Source organism: Sceloporus undulatus, chromosome 6 (genome assembly GCF_019175285.1).
Source record: "Sceloporus undulatus isolate JIND9_A2432 ecotype Alabama chromosome 6, SceUnd_v1.1, whole genome shotgun sequence".
In the NCBI taxonomy this organism is placed as follows: Eukaryota; Metazoa; Chordata; class Lepidosauria; order Squamata; family Phrynosomatidae; genus Sceloporus; species Sceloporus undulatus.
Genome location: NC_056527.1, coordinates 110,719,636 through 110,745,867, shown reverse-complemented (window position 1 = coordinate 110,745,867; position 26,232 = coordinate 110,719,636). Strand labels below are relative to the sequence as shown.

Below are 26,232 nucleotides of genomic sequence, written 5' to 3'. Positions count from 1 at the left end.
AATTTCTGGAAACACTTTGGGATATGTAAATAACAGGTGAGAATACTGGATGAGAATATTTCTTTTCTCTGGGTCTGGGAGAAAATTAGTTAAAAATAGTTGTCCTCATTTGTGAGGATGAAGCACTCAAAATATTTACATCCCTATGTGGAACCTAAGGGAGGTGGCAATATTTCCTTCCCCCCAATGCACTGTAAACAATTTTCTGACAACCATGCTCCATTAACGTATCACTACTTTGTGTTATATTCACACACAAAATTTATCTATCCCACAAATGTCTGTTCACACTTGTGACCTTCAGAAAAATACCCAGGACCTCTTGAAGTTTCTACCTTTTCAGCGCGCCAGAACAGCTTAATACTCCCAAACAGATCTATGGGGAAACACATGCTGTGTGACATCTTCACAACAGAAGTCAGTTCTCAGAATTGTTCAGTCTTTAGTACTGCAGATGTACTTCAAAGTATTAGAGAACACCAGGAGATTTGCTACTGCTGTACTTGGTCAAATACTGCCAAACCAGCTGGGCATCTCTCAGTCACACATGATGTTCCCACCCTCTGCCTTCCCCATTCCTGGGCCTTCCCAAAACTTCTGCAACATGTAGCCCTCCAGATATGTAGGGCTAATACACAGTAGCCTTGGGAAAGCCTGGGAGAAATGCCAAGAAAGATGACTTGTCAAAGGTTTTTGAAGAGAATCATTAGGAAAAACTGAAAATCTGCAAGGGAAATGGTACTTAACTCTCTGAAAGTCCTGTCCACCCATGTTCTACCAGAAGTACACCACCTTTTCCCAACAGATCCATGATTTTCTCAATGTCTTAGTAACATGAACAATTAGAAACACCCCTTATCATGCAACGAATGGAAACTTTCTCATCACCCTATTTATTTATAATGGAGTAGGGCTGTCAGTCTTAACTAATTTTGTCCTTCCATACAAGAACAGGTAATTTCAATATTTTCTTTACCTATCTCCAGGCCAGCTATACTTGTAGAGCCGCCCCCGGCCAATTTTTTTTTGTGCTGTTCCATATTTTGTGGCCTTTTCATGGAAAAATAATGGTTTCTGTGTTCCCAAAACTTCTTTTATCAGAAAAAAACCTTGCAGAGAAAATAAAGTGCACAAAACAAATAGTTTTGCATGAGAAAAAATTATTTTTGGACCCTCCCTCCCAAAAAAAGTAGAAAAGACAAGGATTTTGCATAAGGAGTGGCCCCATACTTACCAGAGAGTGTATTGTTTTGTGATGCATGGTGACAAGGGGGAAGTAAAGACTTAGGCCCTGTGGAGACCGGCCATTAAGGCTGGCCTGGGGTTGAAGTCAGGGCACCACACCGCATAGTGCGCTGTGGCATGGCACTCCTCTGGCGCCACATCCGCACAATGCAGTGCCAAAGGAGTGCCATATAGCTGTGGTGCGGCAGCTATCACACCCTTTCCAGGGTGCGAAAAAGAGGCAATTTTTGTGGCTCCTTTTTACGCCCTGGAAAGGCCAGATTGGGGCCGTGGCATGCAGCTACCACAGCCCCAATCTGGCTGAAACGGGGCGGCTCCATGCCACCCCTTTGGGGCTGTCTGAATAGCCCCTTAGTGCCACCTTTTTTCAGTTTGTGTGTGTTTGTGGCACCACATGAGCCTTTTCCTCTCATGTTACTTATCTCAGTGCTTCTGTGACCACTTGAGGAGCTAATAATGCCATGATGGGAGTCATAAACTAGCTCCAAAAAATAACCAAGGCTCCTAACATGGCATAACAGTCTCCATTTTGAAATGATGCATTATGGGTAAACAAGATGGCGATCGCTACTGCTGTCTTTCACTCAAGCCCCGCCCACCCGCCAAACTCGAGAAGACGCGAAGGGAATGGACGAAAGAACCTTGGCGCCGCAGAGAAACCGCGCATGCGCGCTGCTGTTTCGCCGCGCAATCCCTTCCCAAGATGGCGGCTTGGAAGCCCCTAGGGACGACTTGCGATCGCTTCTGCGCCTGCGCGGTGAGGAAAAACCGTCCTTTCCAAGATGGCGGCGGCCAGGGGCTTGAAGAGAGGCGCCTTTCCTGATGTTTCTTTGGCTTTCAGGGTGAAGCTTTCTTCCAGTATTGCCCTCATTTTTTGTGTGTCTCGTTGTTAAAGTTGTGTGTTATTAAAGTGTGCTCTTTAAGAGATTTTGGACTTCGGTTCCCAGAATCCCACACCATTAGCCAACATGGCTGAGGCTTCTGGGAGATGAAGTCCAAAACCTCTTGAAGGCTACAATTTGGGGACCACTGCTCTAGAGGATCTCAGGCTGTCTGTTCCTCTTCGTTAAGATATTCTGTGGTTTTCGCTCCTTAATCTTGTCATGAAGATTGGATAAATGCAATTCTTGAACTCTCTGACAGTGTGGCATAATGGTTTGAGCGTTGGTTTAGGGTCCAAAACACACTGCAGAAATAATCCAGTTTGAGACCTCTTTAACTGCTCTGGCTCAATGCTAGGGAATTCTGGGAACTGTAGTTTTGTGAGACATTTAGCCTCTCTCAGGGAGCTCTGGTGCCTCAATAAACTACAATCCCCAGAATTCCCTAGCACTGAGCCAGGGCAGTTAAAGTGGTCTCAAACTGGATTATTTCTGCAGTGTGACCCCGGTTAATCTCAAAGCTGGTACAAGGTCCCCTTGCATACTTTTAATCATGAAGGGCTGACTTAGTGACACTTTTGCTTTCTGATGGTTCAGTGTACAAAGTTGTTAGAAATATTGTGTACAAAATTATCTTTGGGCAATGTGTTTAAGGTCTATATGGGATGTATACTTTAGAGTTGAGATAACTCATTTGATATGTGCAAATATCCCTAAATCCAAAATCCAAAACACTTCTTGACCCAAGCATTTCGGATAAGGGAGACTCAACCAGGCCAGGGTTGGTTTGAACCTCAGTTATCACATATGATAGTATCCAGATCTGAATTCAGTGGATTCATGGGGTTAGTACTGGAAGAGACTACCAGGGCTATGTCATGCAGGAATACACAATCAAAGCTTAGCAGTTTTAGTCTTTAATATATTTTCTCAGCGCCTTAGATCTTCTTCTTGTTGTTGTTATCTGCTTTAACTGCTCTGGCTGCCTTCCGTTGCATTCTGGGACTTGTAGTTTAGGAAGGGGCATTTAGAATATTCACATTAAGCCTCACTGAACTACAAACCCCAAACTGCAACAGGAGGCAGAGCAGCTGAAGTGACCCAGCAGCGTTTTAAGAGTGTAGTGTGTAGTCTTTCATAGCTTTCCTTCCCTTCCCAATCCTAATCTTATTTTTTACTGCAGTCTCCATTTTGATCGGTATTTAAATCAAGGTATGGGAACTCTGACTATTTCCGTTTTCTAATTATCTAGGGGGAATTCTTATAGATCTTCCATAGTCATTATTTTGGGTTTTTTAAACAATGTTCAACATTAATCCTATCTTGGCACTTTCCTCCTGGACCTTTGTAAATAATTGCTCCAGGACTTGTTTCTTCTGGTGGTATTGTGTCATCTGCATATTTTACCTTGTTAATATTCCTTCCTCCTATCTTCACTCCTAGCTCTGAATCTAAGCCTGCTCTGTGTCCCATGTTTTCTGCATACAGGTTCAATAGACAGGTGATAGTATGCAGCCTTGCCTGACTCCTTTGCTGTTTGGGGACCATTCTGTTTCTCTGGATTCTGTTCTAACAGCCACTTCTTGTCCTGAGTACAGGTTGTCCATGAGGACAATCCAGTGTTGTGACCTTCCCATTCCTCTCAGTGCAAGCTTAAATCGTGCTTGTTCCCTATGATTATTAGTTCTCCCTGCCTTTGTTTATGTCTTTTTGATACACTTGGTATATCATGCCTAACTTTCCCCTCCACCTTTCTTCCCTCAGGGCCTGGCTACAGTTGTTCCCAAGGTCTCCAGGGTAGATAACACATCCAGTTTCTTGGATAAAGTTCCACACCGCAAGCACCCAGGCATTGTCCACCTCAATAGTGTCAGTCTTCCACCCAAGTTGGTAGAGGCAGCTCAATTTCTGGTAGCACGTGAGTAAAATTCATGAAATATGGGATCTCTGGGGTGTCAGGCAGTTGTGGGTTGTGTAGATTGAAAGCCCTCTTTTTCTGGAATTATGGGTTGTACAAAAATATGAATAATTGTCCCCTTTTGTTGAAATTATTAGGTAGGGTTGGCTAGTTTAAACTAAATGACTTTAAAAAACCCACTCCTGTTTTTTAAATTGATTATTCAAAGATTAGATAGTCTGGCTAGTACTACTGTTTTCCTACACACTTACTGGAGCAGCAATAATTGATTTAAAACATTTTAACTTGAACAGATTATTGGCAGGTGTTTATTGTTAGACCAATATGTAGTGGCAATGGCTTTTTAAAAATCACTTTATTTTATAGTACAAGAAATGTCACTCAGAAACAAATAGTTCTATTTACATAAGTTCAACCAAAACAACTTGCTTTAAAGGAGCACTTTTTAAAGAACAATTGTTTATTTAAGCTAGTGGCCATAACTCTGAATTGTATTTTGCTACTTAATTTTCTGATGTAGTCCTATAATGGTGTAGTCCTATATTCCTGTATATAGGCTACCAACTTGTTAATATAATTCCCACATTTTTATTGAAAGACGTAGAGCATATTAAAACTTAATAACGTTGGATTTTTAATGTTAGTAAACATTAAAAAGTGGTTGATCAAACTCTGTAACATACAAAATAATGTTTTATAATATTCATATAATAAATAGGATTCATTTTTTTCACTAAAACATTAATGCAACTTCCTCATCTTTTTTTAAAAAAGTTTAAACCAAAAAAGGGTTTTTTTTTTAAATGAACAATGACCAAACACCTGTTTTTTACCCAGCCCTGTTATTAAGCAATTAGGAGGGTTAGAACCCTTTTTGCTCTGCTGCATCCAGTAAGGGATCTTACCTTCTTTCTATCCTAGATATGAAGCATCTTTAGTTTGAGGGCAGTGCATGCACAGTATTAAAAGAAGAAGGCATGTTATGTTTCAGAGCGGGAGTGGTAATGATTCCTCCAATCTGACTGATATTTCTTCTCCCAGAATCCTCCTTGCGTAATTTGGACAAGCAAACCAAGACTCTCACCAATTATCTATGGAGCCGCAAGCGGCCCATAGAGACAGTGGACCTGCGCAAGAAAGCAGAGCGGGTGGAACAGCAGCTAAGGGCCCAGGCCCATCAGAAGGGTGAGTGTGGGTTTGTGGGGTAAGTGGAGAGAGGACACCCTCCATGATTAGGGGAGGTGTCTACATACTGTTGGTGATCATCTGAATTTCTCCCCAGGGCAAGTGAATGGGTTTTTAAATGGCCTAGTTGAACCACAGGTTAGAGAATGGTGACTGCTGGGGAGCCTTTTGCAACCACAAAGAATAAACTGCATGCGAAGGCCAGCCCAAATTTGAGGATTGCTGTGCTTTTATATTAGTGGAGTGGGTTGGGGGCTTATATTAGAAATCTGATGAAAAAACATCTTTCCTGATTGTGGCTTGTATCACAACAGTTAAAAGAGGGCTTGTGTCCAAGGGAGAGTTGATGTGATATTTTAATCAGTAATGCAGGTGTACATTATTATTATTTAGTTTATTTCTATAGCGCTGTAAATGTACACAGTGCTGTACATACAATAATCAAATCAATAAAATATATAAAACCTGCCAATGGTGTATAATCTACAAAATACATAATAACAGAAGTCATTGTACTTCAGTGACTTACTAGTAGCCCCACACACCATAGTCAGTAGCAAAGAATTCAAGGATTTGCACTATTAGAGCACTGGATTTGACTCAGTTTATGTTCAAATACCACACTCAGCCATGAAGCTCACATTTTGTAATCTTGGTCCAACCATATTCTGTAAACCTCAACTGATGTAGCCTGCATACGGACTACAGAAATAATCCATTTTGATACTGCTTTAACTGCCATGTCACAATATTGTGGAATTCTAGGAACACTAGTTTCTTGTTGTACTAGAGCTCTCTGACAGAGAGGCGAAGCAGAAGGGCCAAAAGGAGTGGCCAGAAGCCGCTCCAGTCCTGATCAACCTGGGACTGTGGAGGCTGGACAGCCCACTCCTGAAGCAGGCTGCTGCCATGGTCCTGAACAGACTGCTGGCAGGAGTTGGTTAAATCCACTCCTTTTGCCAGTGGCTTTGGGCTTTCTTAGGTGGCCTCGGAGCAGCTTCTGGCTGCATCAGGGTCACGAGGTGTCTAAACACCATGCCCCCAAAGTGACTGGAAGTTTCTCTATTTAGCCCATCTATTTCAGGCCAAAGAAGGTTAATTGTCTCACAGAACTACAGTTCCCAGGATTGCTTAGCACTGAACCATGGCAGTTAAAGTGTTGTCAAACTGAATTATTTCTGCAGTGCGGATGCAGCCATTGAGAGGTGGTTATAAGAGTGCAGTAAGAGTTATAATGCTTGCTAACCTGACTTCTTTAGAAGAAGATGTAATAAATAAAATAATGCATCATGTTCTGTCTGTCAGATGCACTGAGTGAAGCTGATGAGAAGAAGTTACAGAAGAAGGTTATGAATGTCATCCGTAAAACAACTTACCACTGGGAGGCGTTGAAGTGAGTGGCTTGTCAACTGTTCTAGAACCCAAATACTGATTCCCAGTGAAGATTTGGTCCAAATATTATATTCCCACTTTGCTCACTGAGTGCAGATTAGTTTGCAAAGCCCTTTATTTCATACAGCTGCCTCTCATGTCATTTTGTGTTCTTCTAACTTCTAAGCATGTACATTACATGGTCTGCTTCATAGTAGTCTATTTGCCATAATTGTTTACTACTACATTTACATAAAGAATGGACAATGGACAGCCTTGGGCAGGGGTGATAGGCCATTTGGGGCAACTTTAGATACCCAGGGTTTATTTCATGTTCCTGGAGGCCTCCCCCCACAAAAAACAAGGTCTGCGGCTGAAAAGAGGTTTCAAGATACATGCCCCCCCCCCCCCCAAAGTCATGGTAAGATGGTAATGGATCTATTTTCACATACCCTGAATTTGCTGTTCTGTGATCTGCATTTTTACCAAAGAATCTTACACTATGGGATGTGTGTGTTTATGTGTCCTCAAGTTGCATTTTGATTTATGGTGACCCCATGAATTTCATAGGGTTTTCTTACACAAGGAAAACTCAGAGCTGGTTTTATCAGTTCCTTCCTCTGAAATATAGCATACAGCACCTGATATTCATTGGCAATCTCTCATTCAAATACTAACCAGGGCTGGTTCTGCTTAACTTCCAAGATCAGATGGGATATGGTCCCTTTAGGGTATTTATACCATGCAGGAAGCAAATGGTCTCTCACTCATCTGCTGTAATTTAAATGAGTCCATAGTTTCTCCATACTGTTACCATCATTGCCTGTACTGATTCAGGCTTTCCCCAGCTGTAACAACTGTAAAGGCTAGAAATTTATTCTTACTCTTTCTCAGTTAAAATGCCAAGATCACTACCAGCTTATGGTCCAAATAGGGAATGGGTCACCTCACTTCACCATTTCAGGTGGAAGCCTCACCCTTTTGGACTGCAAGCTACCCATGACTGTGGTTCTGGAAAGGTGGAATCAGATTTGGCCTCCTTATTTTATGTAAGAGGCAGTTTGGTGTAATGGTTTGAGCATTAGACTTCAACCCTAGAGAACAGGGTTAGAATCCCCAGGCAACCATGGAAACTCATTGGGTGACTTTGAGCAAATCACACACACTCAGCCCCAGAAAACCCTATGAAAAAGCCTAAGGGTTATCATAAGTCAGAAACTATTTAAATAACAAACATAACAACAAACAATTTTAACCAAAGATGGAGCAGTTAGTAAAAAATGACTGATGTCTTAATTATTATTAAACTAAAAACATTAATTAATTATGTTTCCATTAAAATGGGAGCAATTAATATTAAGGTTATGTTAAATTGCCATTTGAATCTCCACTAAATACTACACATGATCTTAGCCAAAAGGCCGAGAAGCGATGAATCTCCACTAAATATCTGTATATCAAAAATTCTGCCTCTCCTCCTTGTCTGTCTTTTGAACTGAGAAGAGAAGGAAACAGTTGCATTAATTTTTGAAAACATTTCACCTCTACCCCACCAGAAATGCCTCTTTTACTTATACTTTCTCTCTCCCTCATGATCTGATTTCGTTACCTCACTTTTGTCTCTCTGTTAGGATTATATGACCTGAATAACCCAACACTGAAGGCCCAGTGATAAACAAGACATAGTTTTGTAAAACTCCAAGAACCAACTAGGAAATGTGACATTTCAGGATCTTCATTCCCTTGTTTAATAAAGCAGCTATTTATAACTTAATTCTGGAATTAATGCTGAACATTTCAGCTTTAGTCAGTCACCTTCATTAAAAATGTTAGCTAATTTGCCTCCTTTTATTCAGAAAATTTCAATTTAATTGATAACATTACTGTTTTTAATTATTTATGGTTCTGATTGTAACAGAGGGATACATAGATGGTGGTGCTCATAATGTAACTTATGCATCTTCATACAATGGGAAACCTTTTCTTAGTCCTTTATGATATGCCTTCCAGTCTTTGTTTTCTCTCTCTCACACACACACACACACACACACACACACAACTGACTGCTTCTGGCTTGTTCTTCCAAGCTACACTGAAGAACTCAGCTTTCTGTACATGGCAGCCCGGATGGATGGGATATTTGCAGCAGTGTACCGAGCTTTACATGAGGTGAGTTACTGTTTTTACATGGTACTCATGTGTCAAGGGCTTGCAATATTTTTAAGGAGTTATAACTGGCAAATACTTGGGCTATCCAGACCTATACCTCATGCAGTATCTAAATATGGAGCTCATATCTCAATTTAAATATAGCTCTCATCTCATGCCATAACGGTGTTTTCTTGGTGGCCTTTTGACAAACATTAACATTTCAGTCTAGTAAAACAGAAAAAGTAGTTTTGATTGCCTTTTACTTGGTTTCCTTAAGTTGTTTCCAAATGTTCAAACTGTTTATTTCAGCAGTGCTTACTTTTTACTGTAATCTTGTAAGTAGACCAGCATTATTAAGAACATTAACATCACACAATGGAACACATGTCACAGTGGAATCTATATTGAGTCTTGCATCAGTTGCAAATGAGCTGTCAAATCTTGCACACCAATGGTGGTGAAATCTCAGTTCTCTAGATACTGACAGACTACTTCTGCTGACACCATGGATAAGAAAACATATCCAGGGGTAGCTGTGTTGGCCATATAACAAAGTACAATAGCATCCAGACTCCACAACGATGCCTTTATTGGGCCAGCCAAAATGCACAAAATACATGTTGCAAATCCTTCCTGCATGGATATCCCTCCGTACCATCTTAACTGAGAGCAACAGCAGCAGCATCTGGACAAAATGCAGGCCTGTGACTAGCACTGTCATATTGTTCTTTCTCCTACATGATTTTTAACACACTTATTTATTATTATTATTATTATTTACTTATGGTAGTTATACCCCACCCTTCAACCCTAAAGGCTATCAGAGTGGCTTACAATTATTATTTTTAATTAGATGGTTCCCTGCCCTCAGGCTTACAATCTAAAAAGACATGAGACAAAAGGAGAAGGGAATGGTGGTGGAGAAGGGGATCAGGTCCAGTGGTTATTCTCTCCCTCTGAAGCCTGGACCCCAAGGCAGATGGACTGGAGGAAGGGCTCTCTTCAGGCTAGCCCTGGTGGAGCTGGGCTTGCCTGGTCACTCCCTCACAGGCCGAAGGATGACAGTTATCATGGAGGGAGGGCTGATGAACAAGCCAGTGGAGCTTTCAAAGCTTGCAGCATGTATTTTGTGCATTTTGATTTGCTTAGTAAAGATATCACTGTTGATTTTGGATGTTGTTACACCACTGATAATAGTTTTCAGTCTCAACAAAATCTGGAAGACCATAGGCTCCCTGATGTTGACATACGTCTGTGTTACCACAACTTAAAACTGACAGTAAGAAGCCTAGCTCAGGCTGAAGTGACCCTTTATCTTTGGAATGATTGGCTTTTTAGATATGAAGAAAAGTCTGCTTCTTGTAAGGCTTGTAGTATCTTGGTTTTTATATGTAGCTGGTTCCTTAAGTGTTTCTAAGTCTAGAAGCTGAGCCCCTTAATGTTTGAAATCAATAGTGTAGCTTCAGAAGCTAACACCATATTTTCTTCTTCATTTTTACTCCTTCAGATCCAGAAGAGAGTCCCAGATTTTCAGCCTCGCACTCTATTGGATTTTGGCTCTGGTACCGGCGCTGTCAGCTGGTGAGAAATCACAGGATTATAATGGAGCATTGATTCTGCCGTAGTGACAGGACATTGCTCGGAGGGAGGCAGGGAGAGAGTAATTATTGGGAGTCCTAGCAGCTCTACTGAAAGATGCAGTATGTAGTTGAGTAATCTTGCTACCTCTTCTTTCACCCCCAATCCACCTCTTTCACCTTAGGGCAGCTCATAGTATCTGGGGTAAGACAATCAATGAATATATGAATATTGACCACTCGGCTTCCATGTTGGATTTGGCTGAAAATCTGATGAAAGGTGAGAGTCAGGACTGTGAAGTGGGTATGCCAAACTTTTGACTGCTCTATTTTTCTTCTCTCTGATTCTATCAGAACTATGCACTTTCACTCTTAATCATTTGTGCTCCTTCTTTGCTGAGCTCTGCAATGCTGCCAGTACCTACCACTGCACAAGGTGCTAAATAAATACTCAGTCTCCAAGTTCTATTTACAGAACTTTACTACTATGTATATACAGCACTATACACATGACAACCAACCAACCACTACTAATCAATAACCCACATTGTCTTTAGTGTCATGCCTATATTTATACACGTTGACCATGACACAATCTCCTTCACAGGTGCCTGCAATTCCCCCTTGATTCTACCTCTTGCATCACACCTGTTGAGTCATCCTGGGTATGTGCTGCAAGTGGTGTGACATGGACACTACGTCTGTCACCCATGCTGCAGCCTTACCAGACGTTGCATCATCCAGCAGTCTCAACCAGCTGCCATATTTTGTCCTATGAAATTCATAATAATAGTGTTGTACTTCCATACATAAAACTGACAGATTCCTTCATAAATGTCAGATGTGTCTTAATTATAATAAATTTGTTCCTAGTGAAATGGTAGCACAAGGCATTACAATACCAGAATGCGCATCATTGCATTTTGTCTTCCTTGTTGAGCCAATGTCTAGGAAACATCCTATCCCAATAAAACAGGATTTCCTTCCTACCTTTTAAACATCAGGCACATAATTATATTACTATTCGTTGAACAGCATTTCTTTGTGGATTGTTTTGTTGTTTATTTCATGTACTTCCTTGATTAATATTCCACCTTTCTTCCAGAGTTAAGATCCATGGCAGCTACCAATGCAATTAAAAAGGTTGTAGTAAAAATACAATAAAATCCACATAATAAAATGGAAGGTAAATTAATTGTACCATTTCGGTATAAAATGATGAAAACCATTTTAAAACATTATACTACTATTACTAAGTAATCTGTTTAAAAGTTTGGAACATCTGACTGTAACCAGGTGGGGAGGCACTGAAAGCCTTCTGGGCCAGAGACGTCTTTGACAAAGGCAGGACAGCAGGAGTCTAGCCTAGCAAGGGAGTTCCATAATTTGGAACTGCCTTTTATCTGTGCCAGACATGCCTCTGAAAGTGGTATACTGAGATAAAATTTCTATGGGACTATATGGTTTTTCAGTTTTTGTGTTCCCTGGCTCTTCTTAGCGACTGTGGGGCTGAATAGACCACCCCTAAGGGGTGGCCTACAGCTGCTTCTTTCTTCACTGGATCAGGGCCATGGCAACTACATGCTGCGGCCCTGATCTGGCCTTTTTGTGCCACGGAAAGGATGCCATAGCTGCCAGAGCTGCAGCTTTTCAGTGCTCCTTTGGCGCTGCATCATCTGGACACATCTGTGTTGTCGAAAGCCAAAATTAAATCTAATGCCTTATCCTGCCTTATTCTGCTCCTGCTTTCATAAGAAAAGCAAAAATAGCTATGCTACAATACAGATTTTCTACCACCCCCCTCCCATTGTTACTTTTGCATACATCTTCATACTTAGAGCCCTGAGGATTGTTCTTGTTTTAAAAGGGAAAAACAAGCAAGCAACTGCTAACCCAATTGCACAATATGCCTGAGATGAGGTATTTCATGGGGATATGATTATACTGCTGAACTGGCTCTGACCAAAGATGCCTTTCCTTCACCCCCGCCCTCAAAGCACATACATTTTAAAAAGTCATTTCGAAACTACAGTTTTCATCATCAGGATTGTCCCATTTTATTAAAATTCCCCCAAGCCTTTCTTTCTTCCCCATGTTGGTACTATTAGCACTTTTCTTCTTCCCAGGTTTGTCCAAGGACCAGAATCTATCCTTTCCTGGGGTCTATTTCCGACAGTTCCTCCCTGTATCACCAAAGGTAAAAACAACTTTTCCCCAGTGGCAGTTCTATTCACAAGCATCTGAACTCTGTGGGGTCTTGTTAGCCATGATTCAAATGCCTGAGATGCCAGTGCTGGAGTGTACTGGTGACTGCATCCTTTTTCCTAATTTGTCTTTGTGGAGCACCCCAAGATACCTGCAGCTAAGTTAAATTCCACATCATCTTGCATCCCATCTGTCTTCTGAAGGTGGTCCACATTTGGTTATTAAATAATTCTTTTATAGCCTTTGTAAAACATAATGGCCAAAATTTTGCATCATCATTATAGTGAGGGAGGTCTGTTGTAGTTACATCTGATATTGCCACTCATTGAAAACCTAGCTTTTCAGTCTGGCTGTGTCCCATCCAAAGGCACCTCATATTGCAGAGCTGGGAAATGCTATCTGCAGTAGTCTCCGGATCAATGGTTCATCCAAAATACTTAGACTGCTTCTGTCAATATACCCCATGCCTGGGACAGCACTGTAGATGCCATCATTTCCCAGAAAACCTATCTGCAACTTTCTATTGGAGTATAGATAGACGGAAGAGTTTTTTTGGGTCTATAAACATGAATCCACAGCCTTTTGAGATTGTAAGTCTTAACATATGATCCCATAACTTTTTAACAGTGATCCAGGCAATATTTTTAATTTCAGTCTGAAAGTGTTCAGTTTTGGCTTAGGAAATGTAAGAGATGTGGGGAATTGGTGTAACATTAAGCAGGGTTCTTTTGACCATGGTAAATGTTTGTTGTTCCCTTCTTCCAAAGAGCTAAGGGCCATAGGCATAGGGTCTCTTTCTCCACACCCTCATTGTACAGTATCCTCACAACAAGTAGGGTGGGCTGAAGGAGTGAAACTTCCCATGATCAGAACATGGCCTCCAGTCTCACTCCAACAGTCTCAGATTTCAGTTCACCTCAGATTGTTTCTGTGCTTGATGCAGACAAAATATTTAGTCTTAAAAGGACCCAATGTTTATAATTTGAGACTTTGTGGCTCCACTTATTGTATATACGCGACTATAAGTTGACCTCATGTATAAGTCGAGGACAAGTTTTGGGGCCAAAATTATGGATTTTTCTATGACCCATAGATAAATCGAGGGTAAAACTTAGGGGCATATAGCAAAGGATCTAAAGGATGATGCAAAGCAAAACAATGTCAGAGAACTTACAAAATTCCAGCAAACGTAGCTCTTTGCGCTCACTCCTAAGGCTGGATGAATGAGGGGATCGGTGCTTCCAGGACAGATTATACTATTGCCTTTGACAAGGAGATGTTTCCTTCTTTTAAATAAGAGTTAAAATACAGTACTTACATTGACCCGTGGATAAGTCGACTCAGGGGGTTTTTGGGGGGTCAATTTTTTGACCTAAATTTCTAGATTTATATATGAGTGTATACAGTATGTTCTTTCTCTGTTTCATCTGCAGGTGAAATTTGATCTTGTGGTATCAGCTTACTCGCTTAATGAACTTCCTAGTTATTCTGAGAGAGTGGAGACAGTGCAGACCCTCTGGAGAAAGACAGATAGCTTTCTAGTAAGTGATATATCTATCCTGACTTGGTGGAGTGGTATGTGTTTTGCTGTTTGTGCCCCCTCCACTGCCCTGCTCTCAGATTGCGAAGCAAGGACTTGCTTTTCTAGTGGTTTAATCTCTCTGTTTCCTCATGTCCATGATAGATATCAGTGGTTCTTAATATTTTCTTTACCTGGGGCTTCCTTTAAATTGAGTTCCCAACCTGTATTCCGAGGAGCTCTTAGGGCTCCGCATGCACTTCCCATGTGCTCCGTGCCTTCTCCAGGAAAATGAAAGAAATAAAAATTCAATGAAATTAAAGAATAAGAATATATTCGTATATATATTCCTAAACATCACTAACTTGTAAGACATAGTGTAGGACTCTTAGGGGCTTCACCATAGAAATCAGAGCTCTACGAGTTAAAAAGGTTGGGAACACCTGTGTTGCTGCACGCCCCCAAGTTAACTCAAGACTTAAAAAAATAACAACAATAACAGTATCACCTGAACGTGAATAATAATATCTGAACCATTAACAATTACACCATCTGTTAAATCTTCCCTCAGAGGCATTAGTGGGGGAGGAGAGACATTTCTCCTGCTTCTTCCCACCATTTTGTGGCTAGAATGTCAATATGGATGCTCTGCTGTGGGGAGAAGGTGAAAACTTTTGTGGACCTCCTGTGAGATCATTGTACCCTTCTTGTGGTTTGTGGACCAGAAGTTAAGAGAGAACTACATACTGCTTTCTTTGTTTACATCTTTCTTTTCATAATCTGATTCCCCTTTGTTGAGTTTTAGACTCAACTTGCTTGAGCCAGGATCTTCTTATACTCCATAAAACACGGTACACAGTAATAGTGCTATAGTAGTAACAATCTGGGGCGCGTTACACACCGCCATTTCGGACGTCCTCAGGACGTCCCAGTTTGAAAAAGGGGCGTCTCTTCTAGATGCCCCTACTCCTATTACAGACAGAGTCCGTAACAAATGGCTGCGGCCTTTCCACACGGCCGCCGCCATTTTGACATAGCGGACGCTTTGCGTCTACACGTCACAGCCCAGAAGTGACGCCGCGAGTGCGCGCTTTGGCACTTGCAGTGTCTCTTCTGGGTTGCCGGAAGGAGCGTGATTTTCACGCTCCTTCTTTGCAGCGCAGGGGAGTTGCATGGTTTGGCTGCTGCAACTCCTCCACGCTGCAACCGGCAGCGGCCCGAGACCACCCCTTTTGGGCGGTCTGTAATGGGCCATAGTCATTTTCTCTTGCAGTCCATGACACTAGAATCCCTCTCTCTTTTGTAAGGGGTAGCTTTTCAGGCATCCCTTTTCTGTCTTTTGTAGGTTCTGGTAGAAAATGGTACCAAGGAAGGTCATCAAATGCTCATGGAGGCCCGAGATGTTGTACTGAAGGTGAGACATCTTGATATATTTGTGATGTGCTAAGAATAATTTGTTGATGTGTGCCTTCAGATTGTTTCATACTTATGATGACTCTTAAGGTGAACCTATTACAGAGGTTTTAGTATTTGTCCAAGATCACCTAGTGGGTTTCCACAATTGATCAGGGAGTTGAACCCTAATCTTGTTGTCAAACCACTACATTACACTGGTTCTCAGGAATAATACATAAGGGTATAAAATTATGATAGTACTAAAGGCAAATGCAGCATATAGTTCATCATAATCTTCTGTTCTTATGTTGAGGAAAGTTTTATGCCATTCCCAAAGCTCTTTTGAAAGACTGGATATAATTATTAGGGTGTGCAGATACTACACTACTGCTTGTTCAGGAACATAGGGCCCACAGTTTTTAATTTTTTTTAAATTCCCCCAGATGCCCTCTAGGTACTGTTGGGGGCAGTTTTGCCATACTTGAAAGGTCAGGACGCAGGTAGTGAAAAACAGACGTAGCCTTTTCTGACCTATGTGTGTCTCATGTGTCTAAAATAGTATAGGGAAGAAGGGGAGGCATAATTGCCATCCGCTGAATTGTATTTGGGGGCAAAATATTTAACTGACAGAGTGCTGCGGCCTTGAAGCCCCAGCAATTGTTGCCCATCTCTTCTCTAGGCACCCTTGAGTTTCATAAATATTTCTTTATTTGCATCTGTTTTAACGTTTGTGAAGCTGACTTGAGTCACAGGACTAGGGGCAAGACAGGATATAAATTAAATAAATAAATTTCTCTCTTGGATAATCCCCCCCCCAAAGTATGACATCCCTTCAAATATTTAAATAGAGCTATCATATCGCCTCTTAACCTTCTCTTCTCCAGGCTAAACATCCCCAGGAACGACTTAGGAAGCTGGGGATGTTTAGCCTGGAGAAGAGAAGGTTAAGAGATGATATAATAGCCCTGTTTAAATATTTGAAGCAATGTCATATTGAGGAGGGAGCAAGCTTGCTTTCTGCTGCTCTGGAGATTAGGACCCAGAACAATGGATGCAAGCTACAGCAAAAGAGATTCCACCTCAACATTAGGAACAGATTATACATTTAGAGAATGCTTGATCTTAGCCATAAGGTCGAGAAGCGATGCCACTTCAACATTAGGAAGAACTTCCTGACAGTAAGGGCTGTCCGACAGTGGAACACACTCCCTCGGAGTGTAGTGGAATCTCCCTCCTTGGAGGCCTGTAAACAGAGGCTGGATGACCCATCTGTTGGGGATGCTTTGATTTGGATTTCCTGCATGGCAGGAGGCTGGACTGGATGGCCCTTGCAGTCTCTTCCAACTCTATTATTCTATGATTCTAAGTATTTTTCTCCTCACGGCAACTTTTCTAAACTTTCAAATTATATAAGTTCTCAGAAAAGGATTTCATTTAGGAGAAAGTGTTTCTTCTGTTCCACCCTACCTATGGTGAGAGAGTATATTTCCTTCCATCTTAATTTGTGCATGGGTTGATATGAAGAAGGGGGTGCTTTCTCCGTGATAGTCATATTAATTTGCCTGGATGGTTAAGCAACTGGAAGACTTTTTGTTTTCACTTACACAACCTCTATACATGTTGCAGCATTTTGCCCAAAGGTTGCTTCTGGCTCAGAAATCTCTCTGTGGGTGGCAGTTGGGTGGGTGCACAGAAGAAATGTGGAGAAGATGTGGAGGACTATTGTAATGATTCATCTCTTTTCTATTTCTCATTGTGTCCAGGGCACAGACAAAGTAGTTTATGATCCCCGAGAACCTCATATATTTGCTCCGGTAAGAGTAAAAAAAAAGAGCTGAAAATAGACTTGGGGGAGGATGCAGATGCATTCATGTCCAGTTGCAGGCTGTTGAAAAACAAGTGTTTGGCCAGTGTGTAAACATGTTGGCATAGATACTGTAGGTTTGATTGTATGCAACCCTTCTTCTGTTCTTACATGGCTTGTAATCCTGAACTATGGTCAAGTATTTGATTAAGAAATGTTGGAGTTGTTAAATTTAAGACATACGTGGACACAGAACTTAGTTTATTGGACCAAGCTTGTCAGATTTAAACCTTCACTAATTTGTTCTCAGTTTAAGAGTGACTGGGGAACAAAAGTGATGCAGAGGCTTTTTTGTTGCATAGCGTATGTGGAAGATGAGGCTTACACTATTTCTGAAGAGCACCAATGCCTAAGGGACTGGAGACTGTCACAACATTATTATACTGACTTTGTACTTTGTTTCCCCTTTGTTCAGTGCCCACACCACTTGCCCTGTCCACTTTTGACACCCAACCGTGTTCTCCCATGTAACTTCATCCAGGCATATTATGCCTTGCCTTTCAGTTGGGTAAGTGTCCTACTTAGCTTTGGAAAGAGGGTGATCAGATCTTTATGTATTCAAGTTAGGGAGCTTCTGTAGCATTGTGATTGAGAGCATGAGATATAAATACTCTGGGTTGGTTGAGACAGTAAAGTCTCCCTGCCTTGGCTTCCCTGTACAGTTGGCCCTCAGTATCTGCGGGGGGATCTGGAACAGCAGGGCTGGAGCTGAAAGGGACCGTGAAGTCATCCAGCCAGGCCCCAGACCATCCCCGCTAGAGCGACACTAGTTCCCTGCTCTTGGACCTTCCTTCCAACCCCAAGGGACGCCTAAGGCTCATGGTTCCTGCTGTGCCCATCAGGCCTAGACTTCCATCCATAGGGCTCCCTCCTAACTGCAGTAAATGCCAATGGGGCAGTCGGAGGAGCTCGTCAGGCATGATGGGGACAGAGGGAACCGCGAGCCTTAGGCATCCCTTGGGGCTGGAAGGAAGGTCCGAGAGAAGTGCTCTGGCATGCCACTTCCTGAGGAGGTGCTCTGGGGCCCAGCCAGATGGATTATATGGAAGGAGGTAGTCCTTAAGATAGGTTGGACCCAAGCCATTTAGGGCTTTAAATGTCACAACCAACACCTTGTATTGCACCCGGAAATTAATGGGCAGTCAGTGGACCGATTTTAAAGTAGGTATTACAGTACGTGATCACTTCTGGCTTTGCCAGAAACCAACCTGGCTGTCATGTTCTGCACTAAATGAAGTTTCCTTACTAAGCACAAGGGTAGCCCTGTGTAGAGTGCATTGCAGAAATTGAATCATGAGATTACCAGTGCATGCACCACCGTTTCTAGGTCCCTCGCTTCCAGGAAAGGACGCAGCTGGCGTATCAGCCGAAGCTCATAACAGGCAGTACTTATTTACAATAAATACAATTACTTATTCATAGCTTTTACATTTTGCACTGCAACTTGAGAGGCTTTTAAAGAGGTTTACATATCAATTAAAAATGGCAAGTCGTTTGCTGATTTGTGGTTTACAATCTAAAGAGACATGGCATGAACTGAAAAGGGGATAAGGAGGAGAAAGAAAACAAAAAAACAAAGGCATCGATTCTAAGTTCTGTATGACTCCTCAGTCAGGTGAAATGACTGTGGAATGACATTTGTAGAGAGGCAAAGCCTGAAGCAGCTGGCTTCCCAGGAGAGCTGATGAATGTCAGCTTTCCCTCTCATCCCTTGATAACGGCTGTGTTTTTTGTATTACAGTATAGCCTGGGTTGGTTTATAACTGTCAAGGCAGCATGCCGAAGGGCCCAGGTTCAACCCCAGGCGTTTCTCATTAAAAAAACAAGGATCAGATTCTAAGACTATTGATAACAACGTGCTACTACGCACTTTTTCATCGCCACATCTATCATCCATTAGCTCACTGTTTGATAATGTAGGGTCATTTGAAATGGCTTCAGGAGCTTTCCCTCTTTTAACTTGTTGGTTTCAACTGGAAATGAAATGGAAGATGGCTGGAAGACATGCCAGTACTTTTCATAAGCTCTGTTTTCCTCCCCCCCCCCCCATATGTGTGTCCAGAACCTACCACAAAAGGAGGAGAGATTTTCCTTCCTAATCCTGCGCCGTGGAGCTGGGAAATCGGAGGAGCCCTGGCCTCGAATCACCCAGCCTGTCCTTTGCCGGTCTCGCCATGTCCATGTCCATCTGTGTTGTCCTGATGGCAGCCTCCAACATGCAGTTGTTACTGCTCAGAAACATGGCAGGTATGGAACTTTTCCATTCAGAGAATTGGGGGTGGGTGGGTGGTTCTAGGCCAAAAATGGGAACCTTTGGCTCTCCAGCTGTTTTGGACTTCAGTTCCCATACACTTAAGCCAACAGTAAGGGATTGTGAGAACAGCAATCCTAAACATCTGAATTGCCAATGATTCCCCAGCTTTGTTCTGATCTTTGGTTCTCCTTTAGCAGGGATCTTCACCCTGTCATTTTTTCCTCCAGGGATCTTTATCGTTGTGCCCGGAATAGTCAGTGTGGGGATCGTCTCCCTGTTTTGAACCCAGAGGGCGAACAACTGCTAGAAGAAGAGAGCAGCTCCATGGACAAGGATGCAAGTTGATGGCACTCCTTTTCTAGTGTGTTCAACAGCCTTTTAAAGATGTACTGTGTATAATGGAGCAAAGATACTCGCTAGTGTTACAGAACTGATGAAGTGATTTGACTAATGAACAACAGGACATATTTCCAGGCGGACTGGGGAATAATCTGTGTGGCCTAAAGCAGTAGACTAGAGAAAGTTAAACCTCGCAGAATAACTTCTGCTGTTTCACAATACATTGTATTTAATTAGGTATTATTTCTCTGCAATCTGACATGTCCATGTGTAGAAGTTGTACATTTATCCATCTGTCATCTTCCTGATTATTAGTCATGAGGGTTATTACCATGGACACTGGCATTTTTATGCTTCCTATCATGATGTGCTGAATGTTTGTTGTGGTTGTTTGCCTTCAAGTCATTTCCAATTTATGGCAACCCTAACATAGGTCTTTTTTGGCATTTGTTCAGAGGAGGTTTGGTATTACCTTCCCCTGATGCTGAAAGCATGTGATTTACCCAAAGACACCAAGTGGGTTTCATGTCTGAGCTGGGAATCGAACTCTGGTCTCCAGAGTAGTAGTCCAGTGCTCAAAACACTATGCCACATTGGCATAGTAAACGTACTCACTGAATGTTCACACTGAATGTACTCTGAAATGAACAGTGAAAGGGAGGTCCAACAGTGTACTTGTTTCTGGCTGTATCATTTTGGAGTGCAGTAAGAGGTTAGTGTTGCTGTTTGCCTTCAAGTTGTTTGCAATTTATGAGGATATTGAACTGAGAGAATATGACTTGCCCAAGGTTACCCTGTGGGTTTCCATGGCCGAGTGGGAAACTGATCCGTGGTCTCCAGAGTCCTAGTCCAGCGCTGCAACCACTACACCATTTTAGCTCTCACAGTTATGGGTCATAGCATATATATATATATATATATATATATATATTCATTAATTTGGCATACTCTTGAGTTACAAGTTGTAACTCAGTGTCCATTACTGTGGACATTGGCAGTCCGGTTTGAATCTCCTGTCCCAAAAAATTCTGTCTGTTCACTGAAGGAAAGCTTATCAGGAAACATGGTAGCCCAGAAGTTTTTCCTAATTGTGCATTTTTACAGGTAATACTGTGTGAAGGAGCACAGTAGTAGAAGCTAGCAACTGATAGCATAGACACAGAGCAGCATTCCATAACCTGGGAATTATGAGGTTGCAGTTCAGCACCCATGGAGAGTGTCAAGTTGAAGAAGGCTAACAGGGCTTGGGGGATGGGATACGAAGGGCGGCTCCATGCTGCCCGTCTTTACCCCTCGTTGGGCCCGTGCCAACCGGACCGTGTGGCACTGATGTGCTCCCTAAAAAGAAGCTGCCTCCTAGAGTGCAGCACGGGCGCCACTATTAAGGCTGGGTGCATATGGACGCCCAGCCCTATGGAACACTTCAAGCAGTCCCAGGACGGCATTTTTTGCCCGTCTGTATCGGGCCAAAGCCTTCTAAGTCTAATTTCTCTGAAGGAACCAAGCACACTTTCTGGGGTAACAAACCTATGTCTGCTGGAGAAATCATTTGGATTTGGGGTAGCATTGAAATGGTCCACTTCCAAAACTTGTGTTGAAGATATCTTAATGGCAGTAGATTGTTCTTTCTTGACATGGTGTTTGTATAAAGAGGAAAAAGCTACCTAGATATTCTCTTACACTTCTTTCAAGCTTATGGGTGGAGTATGATTCTAAACTAGATTAGTGTTGGGTACCTGAAACCAGGAGGTGGTAGGAAATACATTACTTGTTTTTTATCCAGGGCAGAAGGGTGTGATCTCAGGTATGTTTCAATCCTGTGCCTGGAAAGAAATTGAACAAATTAAAATAGATCTGTTGGGAGCTTGGATTGGGTTCCTACTTTTGAAGTTAGGCCAGAGACTTGAAGGGGAAAAAGAGAGCAGTTTGTGAGATCCACTAGGAGTGGGCAGGTAATCTAGGGGAATTATTGGAATTAGATTTGAGGTCGCATTCAGAAGCTTCAGGAAGAAGATGAGGCACATCAATTGCAGTTGATTGTCGCAAAATCCTCAAAGTTGTTCATCTGGGTAAATTGATGCTCATTGGAACAAACAAACTTTGGGAGTGGCTAATATTTTGCTGTTGTTTGTATTTAATCCAGGTGGAGAGGATGAACTTGGTTCCTTTCTAGCTACCCTACTCCCACTCCTTGAATGCCTCCACTATTGGAGCAAGGTTCACTCTACCAATAGCCATGCACATCATCCAGACATTCCTGTAGCTTAAGTATCATCATCAAGATATTCTTGCTTTACCAAACCACTGACCACTCCAAAAAATTTTCTTAAGCAATACAGGAGGAAGTCACACAAAACATTTGAAGGGACAACCTCCCTTTCAGCATTCTTTGCATCAAGAGAATAATGGGATTTCCAAATGCCCAACCCACAAGCACTCAATTGCTGGTCTTACTACCGCCTTCTCTTTCTTTGGTCTGCTACCAGGCAGCAGAGAGGAGGATCTGGAGACAACCTTTCTCATTTATATCTGGGATATGAGTGCCCCAGCTCTTATTCTGTGATATGTAGTCCTATGAGAAATAGTATATTTTATAGGGTTGCTGGACTTTAATATTCCCAGATCTAGTGTTTCTAGACTTGGTGACAGAGCACATGCTTTGTATGCAGAAAAGGTTCCATGTTCAACCCTGGCATCTTCAAATAGGGCTGGGAAAGACCCCTGTCTAAACCTGGCAGAGTCTCTGTCAGTGAGGAAGTATAATGAACTATATGAATGAATGGTATGAATAAATGAATAAAGAAGTTGTTTCTTTTTAAAGAAAGGAAGAGGTAACGCGTGAACAATTCCTGTCCTGCTTAGATTATGGCGGAGCCCAGAGAACTGGGCTATAGGAGGCTACTCCATAGGACATTCTGGCTTTGTAAAGTGAATTGCTCTTCACATCCTAGGATTTCAACACCATCTGTAGTCTGTAGTTACACTCAGTGACACTAAGCAGGTTTGAATCTTAGGGCCTGAACAGACAGGCCAAAATAAAGCTGCTTCGGGTCTCTTTGGAGGTATGCTGTTTAAATGATGCATGCATCCTAAAAGGCTGGAAGCTGTACCAAAGCCATGCTCCGGTCCTGAGGACTGGAACACAGCTTTGGCGCAGCTTCTGGCCTCTTAAGATGTGTGTGTCATTTAAACAGCATACCTCCAAAGAGACCCGAAGCAGCTTTATTTTGGCCTGTCTGTTCAGGCCCTTAGTGCCCAGCTATTCGACAATCCCATATGTGTACTCCCTTGAGTGTGATAGAGGAAAGAATGTGAATGAGTGTAATAATACTTTTAGAATCCTCCCATGGGATGGTTTATCTTTGAATTCTGGGTCTCTGCCTTGCCATATACATTTACTGGAACAGAAATAATTCACTTTTTTCCGTTAGCTGATATTTTAGGGCTGTTCTTTAAAAAGCTATAGAAATATGCTTATTATTCCTATAGGAATCAGAGCTTGAAGTTCACAACTTTAAAAACATCCCTGGAAGTAACTTAGCAAGAATACTACTGCTTGCTTTCTTTGTTCACCATGTCTTTCTGGGCATTTTATCATAAATCATTTCTTCCTACCAGCGTGCAGTTTTGCAGCAGAAGGAACAAGCAATAATAAAACTCCCAAATAACAAGAAAATTTTATACACTAGAGAGTTTGTAATGGTTGTAGGATTGTGCAATAAAAACAATTCTAAGTATGGAGAAAAGAAGGCCACTGTTGAAGCTGATGTTGGATTTTCTGCTTTTGTATTGTTTTGTTGTTGCTGTGTTTTTTTCTTTTCTTCCAGTTTTATTTGCCTTGTGTCCCATCATAAGATGGGAAGCCATCAGTTTCACACTGTTTCAGCAGCAGAGTCATAAAGAAACTGGAGTGTCGGGAAATGGACCTGTTTGTTCGCGCCTCATAAAAAATCTTGGCCTGTGAAAAGTGGAACACTTAGGTGTGGTTCCATTCAGCCTGTCAAACTGGATTTGAAGCTGGCTGGGAAAGAAAGCTAAGCGCGAACAGGATTGTAGGTCACCTGGCTGTGCAGGTTTGGAGAGAAGTGGTCTTTTGCCTTTAAAACTCTTGTTGCCTAGAATATCTCACACCTTGTGCGACCTGCCATTCAGTATTGGCCCCCCACTAAGAGTTGATCCATTTGGTTGACTATGTTCTGTTTCATTTAGGGTAGTTTCACATAATCAAGAGTAGATTAAAACTAACACTAATAATCCCGATTAACACGCTAGCTGAAGCTGGTTTTTGACTAGCTTCAGCTAGCGTGTTAATCGGGATTATTAGTGTTAGAGGAAAGGTAGTACTGTGCACTTTCCCCAGATATCTTGCTGCACAATACTTTAGGCATTTTTCACAATGTAAGTTTGCAACTTGCCAGCTCCTTGTGTGCAGCCTTGTATGACCTTTCTAATAAACAATTAGTATTATTTCAGCTTTCAGCAGGTGAAAAACCTTTGGACTTTTAGGTGATGTTTAACTTCTATCAGCCCAAGGCTAATAGATGTATGATATAGTCCAACATCCCAGACCTATTTCAAAGACTGGCTTGGGATAGATCACTCAAGAAGTTACCTCCATTCTTTCTTCTTTTTAAGGGGGCAACATAATAAGCATCCCATCAAATGGGACCAAGGGATAACATAAGGTTACATCTGCGTAAGTGCACACTAAACACTAAAGCAAGTACCAACAGCTGTAACAGTCCAACAACTGGGAGAACACAGGATTCCTTTCCCTGCTGTAAAGGAAACTGAGGCCTAAATCCAGTTGCTAGTCCCAACTGGGAAACCAAGCCCTCAATATGGAGCTAGATATGTTTCATCTGGAGAAGAGAAGGTTAAGAGAGGACATATTAGCCATGCTTAAATATGCCATATTGAGGATGGAACAAGCTTGTTTTCTGCTGCTCAACAGATAATAGGATGAAGAGCAATGGATTTGAGTGATAGGAAAAGAGATTCCATGTAAACAGAAAGAACTTCTTGATGGTAAGAACTGTTCAACACACTGCTTCGGAGAGTGATGGAGTCTCCTTTTAAGATTTTTAAACAGAGGCTGGATGGCCATCTTCTGGGAGTGCTTTGATGGTGCCTTCCTACATGGCAGGGGCTTGGACTGGATAGCCCTTGTGGTATCTTCCAACTATGATGCTAACTGGAGTAAACCTTAGTTGAAGGGATTTCCCAGAGAATTGACACGGAGTGTCCATGGCTTGATTTAAGCATTTTTCTCTGGTTCAAGCAACTGGATTTACTGCCCCCTCCCCCTCACACACACCGTATATGTATCACAGATGTGTGTGTGTATGAATATGAATGGAGTGGGGAAGTTTAGAGGCTCCTAACAACACAATTGAGAGCCACTGTGGTGCAGTAGCTTGAGTGCTGGACTAGGGATACCAGGGTTTGAATCACCACTTGCATTATTTCTGCAATGCAGAGTAGACCTTTGAGAATGCCACAAGACCCCTTTTGTTTACACTAATCCATTTACTCTACATTGGTATTTTAAAATTTCAAAACATTATTTAATCTGTTACAAGTCAGACTGAAAGAACTTAAGAACAAAACAATTTGGCTTAACTGTTAAGCAATTGTAAATCTTAAACATGACAAAATAACAAGCAGGCAATCAAGTAGCATATAAATACCTGTATGCTAGAAGCCTTGGCTGGTTAAAATAGAAAATATTGGCAATCACACAGGTTGAGTCTTCCTTACCCAAAATTCTTGCAAACAAACATGTTTTGGATTTTGGAATACATGCATTTGCATATACATGCATAATGAGATATCTTGGGAATGGGATCCAAATCTAAAAACAACATTCATTTTTTGTTTCATACATACCTTAACAAATAGTCTGAAGGTTATTTTATATACACTATTTTTAATAAATTTGTGCATGAAACAAAGTATGTGTATGCTGAACCATCAGAAAGCAAAAATGTTATTATGTCAGCCACACATGAAATGAGTTTTGGTTTTTGAAATATTTCCAATTTTGAATTTCCAAATTAGGGAGACTCAGCCTGTACAGATAATTTGATCCTTGTGTAGCATAGGGCAGATTCCTATTTCTACAGCTACATCGCAACAATAACAAATCCCTTACTGCATAGAATCATATAATGGGCATCATATAATGAAACTATTAAAACAGGAATGGTTTGGAGTGCAGTACTTCACAAATATTAAAAGCAAATGCATTGCCTTGTCTTCCAAACTCTCTTAACATTTCAGCCTCTTGACTGACAATAATCAGCATATTTCTTGGTTTCAGTTTTCT

General features: G+C 41.7%; 1 protein-coding gene and 1 pseudogene across 1 annotated transcript; one reads left to right on the top strand and one right to left on the bottom strand.

The window, feature by feature from the left end:
• Positions 1-1,951: 1,951 nt before the first annotated feature.
• Positions 1,952-22,728, top strand: METTL17 (methyltransferase like 17). Its single transcript, XM_042476196.1, has 14 exons — positions 1,952-2,087; positions 3,891-4,044; positions 5,086-5,229; positions 6,535-6,622; positions 8,688-8,769; positions 10,259-10,332; positions 10,514-10,608; positions 12,455-12,525; positions 13,967-14,074; positions 15,398-15,466; positions 17,211-17,261; positions 17,727-17,819; positions 19,374-19,558; positions 19,793-22,728. The coding sequence occupies exons 1-14, from the start codon at positions 2,028-2,030 to the stop codon at positions 19,908-19,910; spliced, it is 1,392 nt and encodes a 463-aa protein (XP_042332130.1). The 5' UTR covers positions 1,952-2,027; the 3' UTR covers positions 19,911-22,728.
• Positions 7,887-8,033, bottom strand: LOC121935825 (annotated as a pseudogene).
• Positions 22,729-26,232: the final 3,504 nt, after the last annotated feature.

Coding starts and splice junctions, on each gene's coding strand:
- METTL17 (XM_042476196.1), top strand. CDS start 2,028: ATGGCGGCGGCCAGGGGCTTGAAGAGAGGCGCCTTTCCTGATGTTTCT. Junction 12,526..13,966: donor TCCTCCCTGTATCACCAAAG/GTAAAAACAACT, acceptor TTTCATCTGCAG/GTGAAATTTGATCTTGTGGT. Junction 15,467..17,210: donor CCCGAGATGTTGTACTGAAG/GTGAGACATCTT, acceptor CATTGTGTCCAG/GGCACAGACAAAGTAGTTTA.